The sequence below is a fragment of the Gasterosteus aculeatus genome, chromosome 2 (assembly GCF_964276395.1).
Source record: "Gasterosteus aculeatus chromosome 2, fGasAcu3.hap1.1, whole genome shotgun sequence".
Taxonomy (NCBI): domain Eukaryota; kingdom Metazoa; phylum Chordata; class Actinopteri; order Perciformes; family Gasterosteidae; genus Gasterosteus; species Gasterosteus aculeatus.
Window position 1 is genome coordinate 15,270,602 of NC_135689.1, and position 13,008 is coordinate 15,283,609.

A 13,008-nucleotide genomic window follows, 5' to 3' on the forward strand; every position below is an offset into this window, starting at 1 on the left:
GGAGGCGTGTAGTTACAAATGAGTGTATTATTTTACCAATATTCAGGATCTGTTAGAACCGATTTCCCTTTATAGATTACATCAGTAGGACTCGTGGATGGGTAGTGAGAGGTCAAACCACTGAGGACAGAAAATACCACAAGAGGTACGCTCATTTCCATTTCATACAACCGTCTTTTATTTCATATAGAGATAAAGAAATATTTCGGAAAACTAAAAACATAAGAGTCTGTGCAACAAGATTCAACAAGATCTGTTGGTGAAAAACTGCGGATAGATGCAGTAAATGAGAGCAGCGAAAAAAGAAACCATTGCTGTGATAAACTCTTTTGCAAGACGACAAGCGTCTCATCTGTACTCTGTCCATCATATTAGGGCAGGAAAACAGACGTCTCCCCATCAGATGTTCAGGAAACGTGTTTCCTGCATGACTAAAAAAAGCAACGCTAGAATAAGTCAATATAGCTCATAATCAGTTGTGAAGACAGGCAAATAATCAACTTGTTTTTTTTAATTGTCCAACAGACCGTCTTCCCAATTATATTATAATTCCGTTAGTCCCTGTCGACTCAAGAGACTGGTTAGAGAAACCGGGCTTTGCTGGGGGGCCAACAGGAGCCCCTGCTGAGGTTTATCCGTAGTCCCCCTGTGGTGCGACTGGTCCTGGACCAACGGGTCGGTTTCCTCTCCTTTAGACACCAACTGCACATCAGCATCGTCCACACACATGATTTTATTCCTTTCTTCTCCGTCGGGACGTTTTCCCGCAGCACAAATAGGAATATACAGGAAGGAAAAGAATAAAAAGACTAAAGGGAACAAAGATGGAGAGGTAATGGTGTTCGGGCCTCGTTGCGCTCTGCCGATGAAAGCTGCAACTTGTAATTAAAAAGCTCTGAAGATGACACAGATTGCTCTTTAACATTGTGCGCAAAGCTGAATGTACGGGTTGCTTTTTGACACGCCATCGCCAGAGGAATGGACACAGACACACAGTCCTGTTAAAAATGAGAGCACAGTGAAATGAGCAGAGGGGACGAGGAGGAACAGTGAAGAGCCCAACGAACGGCATCACTCAAATATGGCTTATCGCTTCCTTTACGTTATACATTTCCATCTGGGGGAAGAAATAACTTAATCGCTGCCTGGAATTTGGAGTCCAAAGTGAGACGTTTAATCTGAATTTGCCCATCATAATATCAAGGGACACGCCGTCGGGGCGGTCCTTCCTCAAAAAGTGCAAAAGCGGCAGCAGAGCTCCAGTGCAGACGCGACGAGAGAGAATCTCTCAGAATAAAGAAAAACGTTGTAATTTCACTTGTAATATTCCGCCATTTCCAACAGATAGAACACATGTGTAAACATCACGTGTATCATAGTGTAAAATACCCAGATTTATATTAAATAACCACAGAAGACCAAGGAGGCCTGTTCTCTCCTCCCGGTCATTGATGGCGGCCGATGATTATCCCGCTCTGCCTCGTTACATTTCATTGGTTTTTAATTTAGAGATGACCCACTCAGTGACAAACTAAACGGTCAGGAATGCCGCAGCAAGATTCTTCCTCATGCTACTAATATCCGATGATTAAATACAGAAGACAGGCTGTTATTTTTTAATTAAACATTTCACACCTTCATTCATGTTGTGTAGTTTGTAGATTTCAACGTCTTCTTTCATTGTTGCGTCGGCTTAGCGATTTGGAAATTCTCCTTCAATTAGGAAACATTTTATCTGGCCAGATGCAAAATGAATGAATCACTGACCTTTGGGTCTGCTTAGAATTTATGGAGCATTTTGAAACAATTTAGATCAATCTTCTAAGAAAACGTTCTCACCAGCGGTCGTCCCTGGTACCAGGAGCAAAGAGATGAAAGATGTCACAGGTGGAAAGAATGTGACTGGGAAACGTTTCCCCTGATTACTGATCAGCGGTCTGGGGAGATATTTCTCCTCATCAGGACACATCAGCGCCGGCTTTGATGGAACACACACACACACACACACACACAATCAAGCACATTGTATCATTTCAGATCCTAGGAGGTGTAAAGCGGTACAGGGTGATGCTGCTGTTGTGGGCTTAATATTAAGCTAAAAGACAAACAATCATCTCATTATAACTCATAGAACAAGAAGCACCCAAAAAAAAAAAAGAACACTTCTGAAGCGCACAAAAACAAAACAGGTTTTGGGGGTATTTTGTTTAGTGATGAACATAGTGAAAAGAAGAAGAATAAAATGGCAGAATTCCAGAAAGTCCACTGAAGGGCAAACGGGGGAGGAGGGGGTTTAGAAAAGAGGGTACTCGGCGGTTCCAGAGACACAACGGCCGGCCGGCTAAAATATTCGGGGGGATTCTCTTCAATTCAACTCTTAAAAGTTTGGTATCACAGTCAATCAGCAGCACAGACCTTCAGCAGATCTAGTTTCAACACTTCCTCCTTCACACACGGCGTTTAAACATCAACAACTAAAAGCCAAGGTCAGCTTCAGGTTTCTCCGGCGCGTAGAGTTGCCGCTCGCCGAGAGCTCCGTGCGAGTCTTTTTATCGTGGAAAGCCAACCAGAGAACAACCCACGGGTGCTCCGAAATACACTTTTATGAAGACTACTGTGCACCCGTTTGTGTTTTATTTTATTTGGAAAGCAAGAGAAAAGCGACACGTGAAGCAGCGGGCCGAGCTCCGCCGGTCGGGATCATGTCTGGCCGAGATCTGCGGTCGGTGGCTCGCGTACGCGTGGAAGGAGGAGAAGAGCCGAGGCAGCGCTTCACACCGCCGACCCTCTCGGCCGTGGCGATGGCACTGCCGGCGCGCTCGCGAGGGCTCGGCCGTGCGCGCGTGAACTAGTCGAACGTGTTGTCTGTGAGCGCGTAGCTACTCGCCGAGCGTATTTTTTTTTACACTAGTCGCGGACGGCCGGACGCATCTCGGTCCGTCTGTTACGACCGGGACGGGGCGTCCTCGAAGCTGATGATGCTGGACTCTGGGTGTTGCGCCGCGCCCCCGGACGGCCCCCCGCCGCTCTGCGAGGCGGAGGAGAGGGGGGCGCCGACGGGCCCCGCCGGCGGTCCCGGGAGGAGCGGCTGTGTGTCGGTCCGCACCTCGTCCTCGTCCTCCTCGTCGTCCATGCTGGGCCACGCCGACGTGTCCTCCACGCGCTTCAGCCGCTCGTTCAGAGCCTTGAGGGCCAGTTGTCTAAAGGGAGTGGAGGGGGAGAAGAAGAAGTTACCTTCTGTAACCCATCACGAGTTAAACCTCCACAAAGTCGGAGTCTTGACTGACTATAGATTGCCGTACAGCAAAACATCTGCAAGGTTCCTGGTTGTTTAAGGCAGGCATGATATTATGGTTGAATAATATTTTGGAGGAAAAGTCATGACAGCTGCTAGTTAATGTTGGAAACACGGAGCTCGGATTTATCGGATGGATCATTTTGAGAATGTTTGCCTACTATTGCTGGTTTCTCAAGATAACAAACCCCAGCTTAAAGCGCCTCTCGTCTTCCAGTTGAAAAAGAACACACAGGTCTGACACATGTGACAGCAGCGCTGAAGCTAATTATTTGGCATTTGTGAATGCGATGAGCAAGATGTTCCCCTGCCGTATTAACTGACGTAAACTTGCAGTGAAGGTAGCTAGTTGGTAGAGAAAAACAAACCTGGAAATAACAGACTTTTCGCTGATGCGGTCTTTCAATACAGGCAAGTTCTTTCAAATGAATTACGTCATTTTGAAACGGAAGCCATCATTTGTTCTGGAGAAGCACGGATTACTGTTTCATCCACCAGCGTGAGGTTTATTTCCCCGTCAGCAGACGGCCTTCGCTTCACTCAGTCGGCGCTCGTATTTGATGCGTATCACCAACCCTTCTATGAGTAAATAAAACCCAAACTTTCTCGTGTCTGGCAGCAGTTGATTTTCTTTCTTCAGTGTTGTTAATGCATTTGCTTATTTTACAAACAAAAAAAGCCTTTTTTGTCTCACGGCAGAGTCGGGGGTAGAACAGGACTAACAAACTCCACTGTGTTGAGTTGGAATATCTTTTTGCATAAAGAACACCTCGGATGCATTGTCTTGTACCACACCTCAGATTTAGGTAGATTTAATACCAATTACGGTTCTTAAATCACCGTCTCAACGTCTAACTAAAGACTAACGATCCACAAGAACGCCTGAGAAAGGCCCAACGATATATCAAAGCACCCTTTGCATTAGATCCGTTTATAAATAACGATCTCCGCTCGGACTCACCTCCTCCTCTCTGCGTCTTGGGGGTCGGTCCCCGGCAGGCTGATCGTGATGGAGGACGGGGCCCCTACGTCGTACCTCTTCACCATCTTCCTGCACACCTTCACCTTCACCAGGGCTGCATGGACCAGCCCCGCCAGCAGCCCCACGGCCGGCTGCAGCGCCTCAGGGAAGAAACTAGCAAAGGCAAAGTGGTCCGACATGTCCCCGCGGCCCCGGCTGTGCCTCTGGTAGAAGCGCAGGTAGACCCAGCCGGAGAGGGCGCCGTAGCTGTATGCCGCCAGGTCAGCGGAGGTGTCGTGAATCCCCGACAGACGCAGCAAGGCCAGGAGGAGGAGGACCAAGGCCGGTGCTGCTTTCAGTCGCACCTGCGATGGGAGGGAGGCAGCTCTTAGGACCACAGCAATCAGGCAAAGGAGACGGCTACCGTTTGGTCTACAGACCGGGAGGCTGCCGGTTCCCACAATTTACTCAAGTCAGCTGCACGCAAGAATCGGAGCAGCAAACAATAGCTGGCGAGGTGCCAGGGTGGAGGGAGGGAGTCACGTTCAACATTTATCCGTTTTGATGTGTATTTTCTGACCTACTCAGCTGAGATGAGGAGGAATAGAGTCAAATAACCCAGTTTTATCCAAACCTATAACAAGCACAAAAAGCAGTCTGATAGTTTAAAAGACACTTAAGAAATTCGCAGCTAACATGTGCTTCAGTGGGGGGGGAAAATGTAATCCTTATCCCACCGCTCTGTTTCTATAGAAGAGCATCAGGATTCACTCTAAAATGAGAATGAACAGATTAAACTGCAGTGCAAATTTGGAAGAGGATCACAACCCGAAACCAGAGAGCCGGAAAAAAAAACAATCAAACTGAACAGATGTTGAGCCTCTGGCTTCTACGCTCCAAACGCTGTATGAGAAGGGTGTTCTCACAAAAAGGTAATTCCATACCACACAGGCACAAAATAACAGGAAATCAATGAACTGCTACTTGAATGACACGAGCACCCAATGCCCACCCTCCTACATAAAAAATACACCTACACTTTAAAGTCCTGCAATAGATCGAAATGTGCTTGCGGTCTTAATGGCTGTAGTTTGGAGAGTCCTGTTAAGGGGTGTCACCAGTGTGTTACCAAGGGGCTTAAAGACACAGAAGCTTCCATGCAAGTAAAAAGTAAATAACTACAGCGTCCAGGGAGAATAAAATAAACACTCCTGAACAACCCAAAAGCGATCCTTTAAACTCTCACGGTTTCGTCGGCGTTTGTTTTCCTCACCTGCGGCACCCTGAGCACCGTGGTGTCCCCCGAGGTCTGCTTCAGCGCCACCAGGACGCCTCCCAGGAACCCGGCCGCCCCGTGGACGCGAACCGCAAACAGGTAGTCCAGGTCGAAGGTGGCCACGTAGGTGAGCAGGTAGGAGAGGCCCGCCAGGAGGCCCGCGGAGACGTTTACCACCGCGAAGAAGATCAGGAGCTCCAGAGCGCCCCACAGAGGCTCCAGGAGACGCCCGCAGGCCATCACCGTGCCCACGTTGGCCGCCGCACCCCATACGTGCTGCTCCACCAGCCCGTGGGTCGCCAGCGTCCACACCCAGAAGTTGGGCGGAAAGAGGTAGCCCGGGGTCACGCCCAGGGCGTACCGGCAGTCCACGGCCCACGACAACAGGTAGAGGAGCACCACCACGCCGCTTATGCTCTTTACCACCACGCTGGTGCTGGCGAGGGCGGCCAGGAAGTGCTGCCGCGCCACCGGCAGGTAACGATTCATGGCGCTGGCGTTTCTGTTTAACGGAGGATCAGCTGTAGAGAGCAACACGGGGCGGACGTTGGAGGTGTGAGATTAACAATGCCGAGAGGAACAGGGGGCACCTGTGCGCCCCGGCAGCATTAGATAGGACACTTTTCCGGGAGCCTTCATCCGGGATACCGTCGTTCAGCCGGTTAAAGGTAGCGTTGTGTAACCAGCACGGCAAAGTCTGTTCCTTCTATTCCAGTGAGGCGACACACTTTGGGCAGCAGTAGATAAGCTGGAAGACGCGATAACCGTAGTCGGGGGACAATCTGATCCAGGTACCCGGCCGGCGACCTTCGGTCCGCGTTGAAAAACGAGGTTACAAATCACAGCCGGTGGTAGTTTTTCAATGTGTTTCGAAGGGCCAACTTATTCTTCTTCGGTTGTGGGCGGAGCTAGCTTGTTAACACAAGGTAACGTTAGCTAACGCCAGTGTTAGCTAACAGTTATGTGGGTCTCCTCTGAGTAGGAGAGGTGACGTCTTCGTGGTAAAGGGGCAGCCAGCGTCGGTAAAAAAAAAAAAGCCTTGCTGACCAAAGCAGCCCACGGAGCTCCCGTCCCCTGTGTGCACCGGGCTAGCCCCGCGGATACACAGCAGCTAGCAACAGGCCTTCTAAACAGTGTTAAAGAGTCGCTTCTGAATTGACGCCACTTGGCGCGTAGCTGACATGTTTCTCATACTACCGTCGCTTCACTCGCCCGCCCTGTAGTTCCTCCGTGTGTTGAGAGCAAGTCGCCGGAGCGAATGTTATTGTTAATTCCTTTTTTTTAAATCTTAGCAGGCACTCCTCCTGCTAGGGACACCACTGAGGAACTGACGTGCGCCGTATGCCATCGTCATCAACAACCCGTGAACCAACGTCACGTGACTCACCAGGGCAGTCTGGGAAAACGAGTTTTGAGCAATAACGATTCAAGAAGGGTATTTCACGTTAAGTCTGTCCATTACTATTTTGGGGAGAAATTAAATCCTAAAGAAAGAGATACAAAAGACACATGAATTTCATGTATTGAGTAATTGGAACTCAAATCCCATGTACAAAAAATGCAAATCACATACAAATGTTAATAACAAGGAAACATGGGAAAAGGACAGAGATTAAACAGCAACCTTCACTCAGTTTACAAAAACAGAAATATAAAAGGTCACAAGCATCACTCAATCTGAACACAAAACAACCAATATGCTATGCACTTCCAAAAATGAAGCACTCACATAGAAAACATTTACCCAAGACATTTGACATTTGCAGTTATTGTGTATGGTGAATTGGCACATTATAGTTATGGTTGTAATGAGATCTATAAAAGCGCAGGTGTACAAACAAAACCAAAACAGGTATTCAGGTTCTGCAATTCAATAACCATGCAAATTAGCTGCTGAGCTGTCTCAATCCAGCCATTTGTCTCTGCAAAGCCATCGCGCTTTGTGTGTGGGGCATTAATCAAATGGAACAAGGTACTCTTGTTTTCATTCAGACATTTGACGTCGCTGTCTGGAAATGGAGGCCGACGCATCTGTTATATTAACCTGTTTCGTCGTCCTTTGGTTGCTGGCATATGACGCCACGGTAAAACTGAACTCAAGTAACCTGTAAAACAAAAGCTAGTGAATTTACACAATGGTCTTTGGTTTCATGCCTAATCAGATCCACATTCAATATAAATGAACTTGTCAATTGAGATCTTACAGAGAAACTCTATTCATTAATGCAAGATATGGAAACTGTTAGTACAATATGATCACAGATTCACGCTCAATATTCCATTGATTTTACCGCTAAGAGAAGATAATCAAATATGCAAAATCAATGCATTCAATCATCAAGGCATTCAATATACTAACATCTATATGACCGCAAATAAAGACAACACGAAAGTTCTTTAAACAATATTGGCAGTTCTTTAAGGTTTTTAGTTTCACCCAATAGCAGATTTACTCTATAAAGTAACATGTTTTTTACTTTTTTTCTACCATATTTAAAGACTATTTATTGTACATTTGAAATAGTGAATTGGCCTTCCTTTTGGGAACATCAAGTGTCTGTCTTTGCTTTTAAAACAACGCTATGTCAAACATTATTTGAACAAGGTAAGTATTTGTATAAACCCTTATTGTCGTTGGTACCAACTTCCTTGTGAGGTGTTAAAAATTAACCTTAAAATAAAAAAAAACCTGTCTGGAGCCAATCCCAGCTTCAGAGTGTTAGTATTAATACAGTGGACAGAGAAAATGACAACACCATGTACTTATAATGGCACACCGGTTTGTAAGTGTATTCTGTGCTTTGGAGTCAATTTTTTCTCTTGAATTCCTCTTTAAAAAAATAAACTGTAGATTATAGTGTGAGCCATTCATGCAGTTTTTATGTTGTTTATATACATCATTGGATTCTAGTTGAGAGCAAATTAAAGCTACGGTTGTGTGACTGCAAGAGTGGCTCAATGCTGTTCACACTATGTGCATGTGCTCGGTTGTGTGTGTGTGTGTTTGTGTGCATGAGACAAAAAGGGGACAATAGCCACTACATTTCCCACTATTGCTGCAAAGAAATTAGACAAAGTATCATTTGGAACAGGTTTCTTTTTATTTACAAACTTCAATAAGCAAAAAAAAGGATCTCAAAGTAATCCACGGTCATACACGTTGTACACGACAGGCTTTGACAGCAGCCGTTCCTCAAAGAGATCGGCTTTAATCTACTCGGCTAAAATGGAATTCAGACAGTTTGCTCTGCTTGTCCGACCGAATTGATTTGTATAAATAAATATGTAAATTCAAGTAGAAAGCTGTGAAATAAAAGATCAGCCAGTCAAATAAAGAGCCTACAAACAAACACTGAAGAAGCTCGCTGTTCTCCATCGACACACATGGACATTTCTGGTGATATGGTGCAGAAAAAACAGAAAAACACTCGATATCATTATTTTCTTTCTCTTTCGACGGTGATTGGTTTGACTGCTTCATTTTCTGACCCCTAACTGGGGAATGAGTTTGTTTACATGCACACCAATGGCTCGCGTTGTTTTTAAATTAGCAACCAAACTGAACTAAACTGGGGAACAGGCTCGATATTCCAACGAAGGAATCTGAGCTTGTACAGATGAAGAAGGTTTTTAAGCAGACTGCTCGTTATCACATTAATATCATCTTGTTCCCAACGTCCTTTTAATAATAATAATAATAATAATCATCAAGAGCTGATCAGACTTGTCACAAATGGAATATGGTCATTAATTTAGCCTTCTTACAAATGCTACCCCCTCTTTTAATGTGCACAGTGACACATTTATCGATTGGTCCACATGTGCTGGGTCGAACTGGCAGATAGCTACGGCAAAAAAATGGAATAACATTTTTTTTTTTTTAAATCACAAGAAACCGCAGGGATTTCCATCTGTAGTAACAACACCAGTAATATGAGAATACAACTATGACAAACAAGCTAAAGAAATGCAGCGAAAAAAAGAACAGTACAAAAATAAAAATGAATAAATATGCACCGTCATCAATAAATACATTTGGTAATTTCAAATTTTGTAAAAAGAAGTCAACAAAAGTCTTACATAAGTAAGCCAAAACTTAATTGGAAGAAAATCAACAGGAAATGATCAGTTTTTTACATGAAGATGAATGATCTTGTTCAACCGGAGAGCTGGTGGGTTGTTAAAGCTATTTGGGACACACAGACACAGACAGCGCCGACCATAGCAGATCAGTTTGTGTGATCAGAAGGGATCAATCAGAACGATTATGGTTAATCAAAAAGGGAACTTGTTCCCGTGAAGCGGTCTACAGATATTGTGTCTCTTTTACAGTGCGGTACCGTGTTACCCTGCCAGGTGGTGCAGCGGGGCGCATATGTGCTGTGTATGTTTGTATGTGCACCGCGAGGAGGCTGCAGAAGCCACGCCGCAGTTCAAATCTGCTCTGCACGGTTTGGTCTCTTAAGACACGATCCTCCTCGATGCAGGTCCCCAATGTGCTTGTGCATTTCTCAATGTTGGCAAAGCTGCACCGTCCCTCTTCCAAGACCCCCCCCCCCCCCCCCCAACTAAAAACAGTTTGGGTTCAGCGAAATGAGATGAGACATGGGAAATAAAAACACAAGAGCAGAGGTGGTGTCATTTACCGAAAAAAAAAAGAAGGTACAAAACCGCACAAAAGAGATTAAATATTTGTTTCCTTTAAACGATTCCTTTTGTAACCCTCAAGAACACGACACGCGGACACAGCGACGACGCAAGCGTAACCAAAACCGCGGTTTGCAGGAGTAATTCCTCCGGGTTCCACGGACACAGACGGTATATAGGCTTGAGTGAGTGTTTTGCATCGCTTTTCGCTACAGTAAGACTGCGGGTGAGACTCTCCTCCCTCACAGTTAACATTCAGAAAGATGGAGGCAAAAAGGCATTTTCTGTTGGTGTTTTCTCCGCTACAAGGAGGACACCTCACAAGAACAGGGTTTTTTTTTCCTCATTTTCACCTGGCTGCTTTTAGGCAACGGTTTTTCGGTGTATTTTATAAAATGCAAAAAAAGAAAAGAAAAGAAAAATCAGATCTTCCCTCGTCTGATACTTAAATAGAAAGTCTATTTGAAAAAGGCCCGGTTTTGAAGGCATTTGATTAAGCATACATTCTTTCATTTGAAATTTGAGGTTTCAGTAATTGTCTTTAACTTCAGCCTCAAAAAAAGCCTCTTCTACAATCTAAGATGATCACACTTTAACAAAAACATACAATACCCCTGTCCTGGCAGTGAATCGTTAAGTTCTATTAAAATGCTTTTTATAAGTTCTGTTTGATCTTTTTACCTTTTATTTTCCCCGTTTGAAGAAATAGTAGCAATATTCAACAACTGACTAACAATACCATTTCAGTTACTGATATTTAACTGCAACTCAAACTACGTCATCTTATTAATTAGTTGGAAAAAAAGTCCACATTTAGCAAAGCTGCACAACTAGTCTCTAACGCCACAACGTCACTGCAGGCCCAAACTCAGCAGTTCTAAGTCATATTTCAATGCTTGTATTTGACAGTAACTTGAATGCTCTGAGTCTTCAGAGTTTTACTTTCTTCCCCCGACGGACAGCGTTTTCTTCTCGTTCAAGTTTCATCTTCTGATTTCCATCATTAAGATTCAACGCTCTTTGGGGATGAAGACACGCTGGACATTCAGACAGTTTTCTCCCAGGCAGTAGAGAGCAGCGGTGGCGATTGTCTCTCACTCGTCCCTCACTGTCCCCTCACCTCAATTACATCATCGTCCTCCTCGTCGGAACTGCTGCCGCTGCTGCTGTTCCTGCCGTTCACCGGCACTGCGCCCCGGCGCTCCTCGGACCGCGCCGAGGGGGAGAAAGACGAAGGAGAAGACGAGGAGGAACTGCAGGCAGCGGTGGGAGGGTACTGAGAGAGGAAGCTGGCTCCGGCTGGACCGGGGGTGGCGGCCGGACACGGCAGCCCACCGGGGAGCATGGACCCCGTGTACAGGCTGGCCAGGGACTGACTGTAAGGGAAGCCTGGCATGAGCATCCCGGCCATGCCCACCATGCTGGGGCTCAGCATGAACGGCGGCAGCGCTCCTGGGACGGAACTGGCGGCTTTGGCCGATGCCGAGGAAGATGAGGCGGCGGTCGCAGTAGTCGTTGTGGACGAGGGGGCGGAAGAGGAGGAGGAGGAGGAGGCCATGCCGGCGCCGCCAAAGCCGAACAGATCCGGGTACATGTAACCGGGGTCCCTCAGTTGAGCGTGGGGGGGCTGGAAGTAAGGCGAGCCTGCCCCCATGAAGAGCGGGTTCCCCAGTGTGCCGCCTAGCATGGCGGGGCTGAGGCCCAGAGAAGGGAGGCCGTAGCCCCCGGCGAAGGGGAAGCCTTGTGGGGCCAGAGGGGCGGCGGAGCGGGGGCCCGTGGACGGCTGCTTACTGGGCCGCTCATCCGGGGACGGGCTGGAGGCTTTGCGCTTGGAGGCGGTCCTCAGGTCCTGGGCTACAGTGGGCTGGATTACATTAGTCACAGAGGCATCGTGGTGGCTCAGTTTTCTGGGTGCAAAACCGCCGCCATCGGTCGGGGCCGGCTTGGCGGCGGGCAGGCTGCTCCCGTTGCCCTCTGCCGCCGTCTCCGGCTGAGCGCCGGAGACTAAGGGGGCGGCGGCGGCTGCCGTGCCAGCCGTGTAGCGCTGCAACTCACTGATGATCTCGGGGCTGTCGGGGGAAATGGGGCGGGGCTGCTTCTTCCCGTCAGGTGACAGGCAACCGTCACCGCTATCGGTTGACACTTCCTCGGGTGGGGCCTGAGATTCTGAGAAGAAGGAACCACGGGTCCGATTTTTAAACACCACAATGACAATAATGTAATGTTTACATGTGGGCCTGTCAAACCAACAGGAAGTCAGTTCTGGTAACTATCCTACCTTTCGGTGGCGCTGTGGTAATCTCGTCAGCAGTCTTGGCCTTATTAGCTGCTCTGATGGCAAAGATTCGACCATCGGAGGACCTGATGTAAGTCCCTAAAACAGAGAAATGATCAGTACAAGTAAACGCTCACTCTGACCGGCACCATTAAATTAATACTCAATGTTCTCATAGAAGATTCATTTGCAGCCTTGTGATTACATGTAAGGCTGCAACTGATGATTCATGCTAATAGAGGCCAATACGCAAATGTTTGGCGAACGAGAACGGTCAAAGAGTTACCGTACCTTTGGTGCCCCTGATGATGTGGATGCTCTCTCCAGCTGTGATCCTGGCCTGGACGTCCGTCGAGCTGTTGGTGCCTGGAATCACTATGTCTGAAAGAGACCAAAGAGGACACATTTAGTGAGAGCTCGAGGACGCAATCCACTATTCCTCAGCTAATATCGTACCTAGAAGATTAATCCGTCGGGGGAAAAAAAATAATTAAGATGAAATGAAACTGCTAAAACAGACGAAGAAGAAATCCAGTACTTGTACAGCTGGCTTA

General features: G+C 46.9%; 2 protein-coding genes across 7 annotated transcripts in view; both read right to left on the reverse strand.

The window, feature by feature from the left end:
- Positions 1 to 154: 154 nt before the first annotated feature.
- Positions 155 to 8,214, reverse strand: tmem115 (transmembrane protein 115). The gene is made up of 3 exons (XM_040193361.2): positions 5,530 to 8,214; positions 4,257 to 4,621; positions 155 to 3,200 (listed from the first exon to the last, which is right to left on the reverse strand). Exons 1-3 carry the CDS (start codon positions 6,019 to 6,021, stop codon positions 2,945 to 2,947), a joined length of 1,113 nt encoding a protein of 370 aa, XP_040049295.2. The 5' UTR covers positions 6,022 to 8,214; the 3' UTR covers positions 155 to 2,944.
- Positions 8,215 to 8,611: 397 nt separating this feature from the next.
- The window catches only part of LOC120829301 (helicase ARIP4-like), a 35,248-nt gene continuing 30,851 nt past the window's right edge, over positions 8,612 to 13,008 (reverse strand). For all 6 annotated transcript variants that reach the window (XM_078093624.1, XM_078093634.1, XM_078093632.1 and 3 more), the window contains 3 exons: positions 12,746 to 12,835; positions 12,458 to 12,553; positions 8,612 to 12,345 (listed from right to left, as the gene is read on the reverse strand). In XM_078093624.1, the coding sequence (XP_077949750.1) occupies positions 11,285 to 12,345; positions 12,458 to 12,553; positions 12,746 to 12,835 (1,247 nt within the window). In that variant the 3' untranslated portion in view covers positions 8,612 to 11,284. The remainder of the gene's footprint in view (positions 12,346 to 12,457; positions 12,554 to 12,745; positions 12,836 to 13,008) is intronic.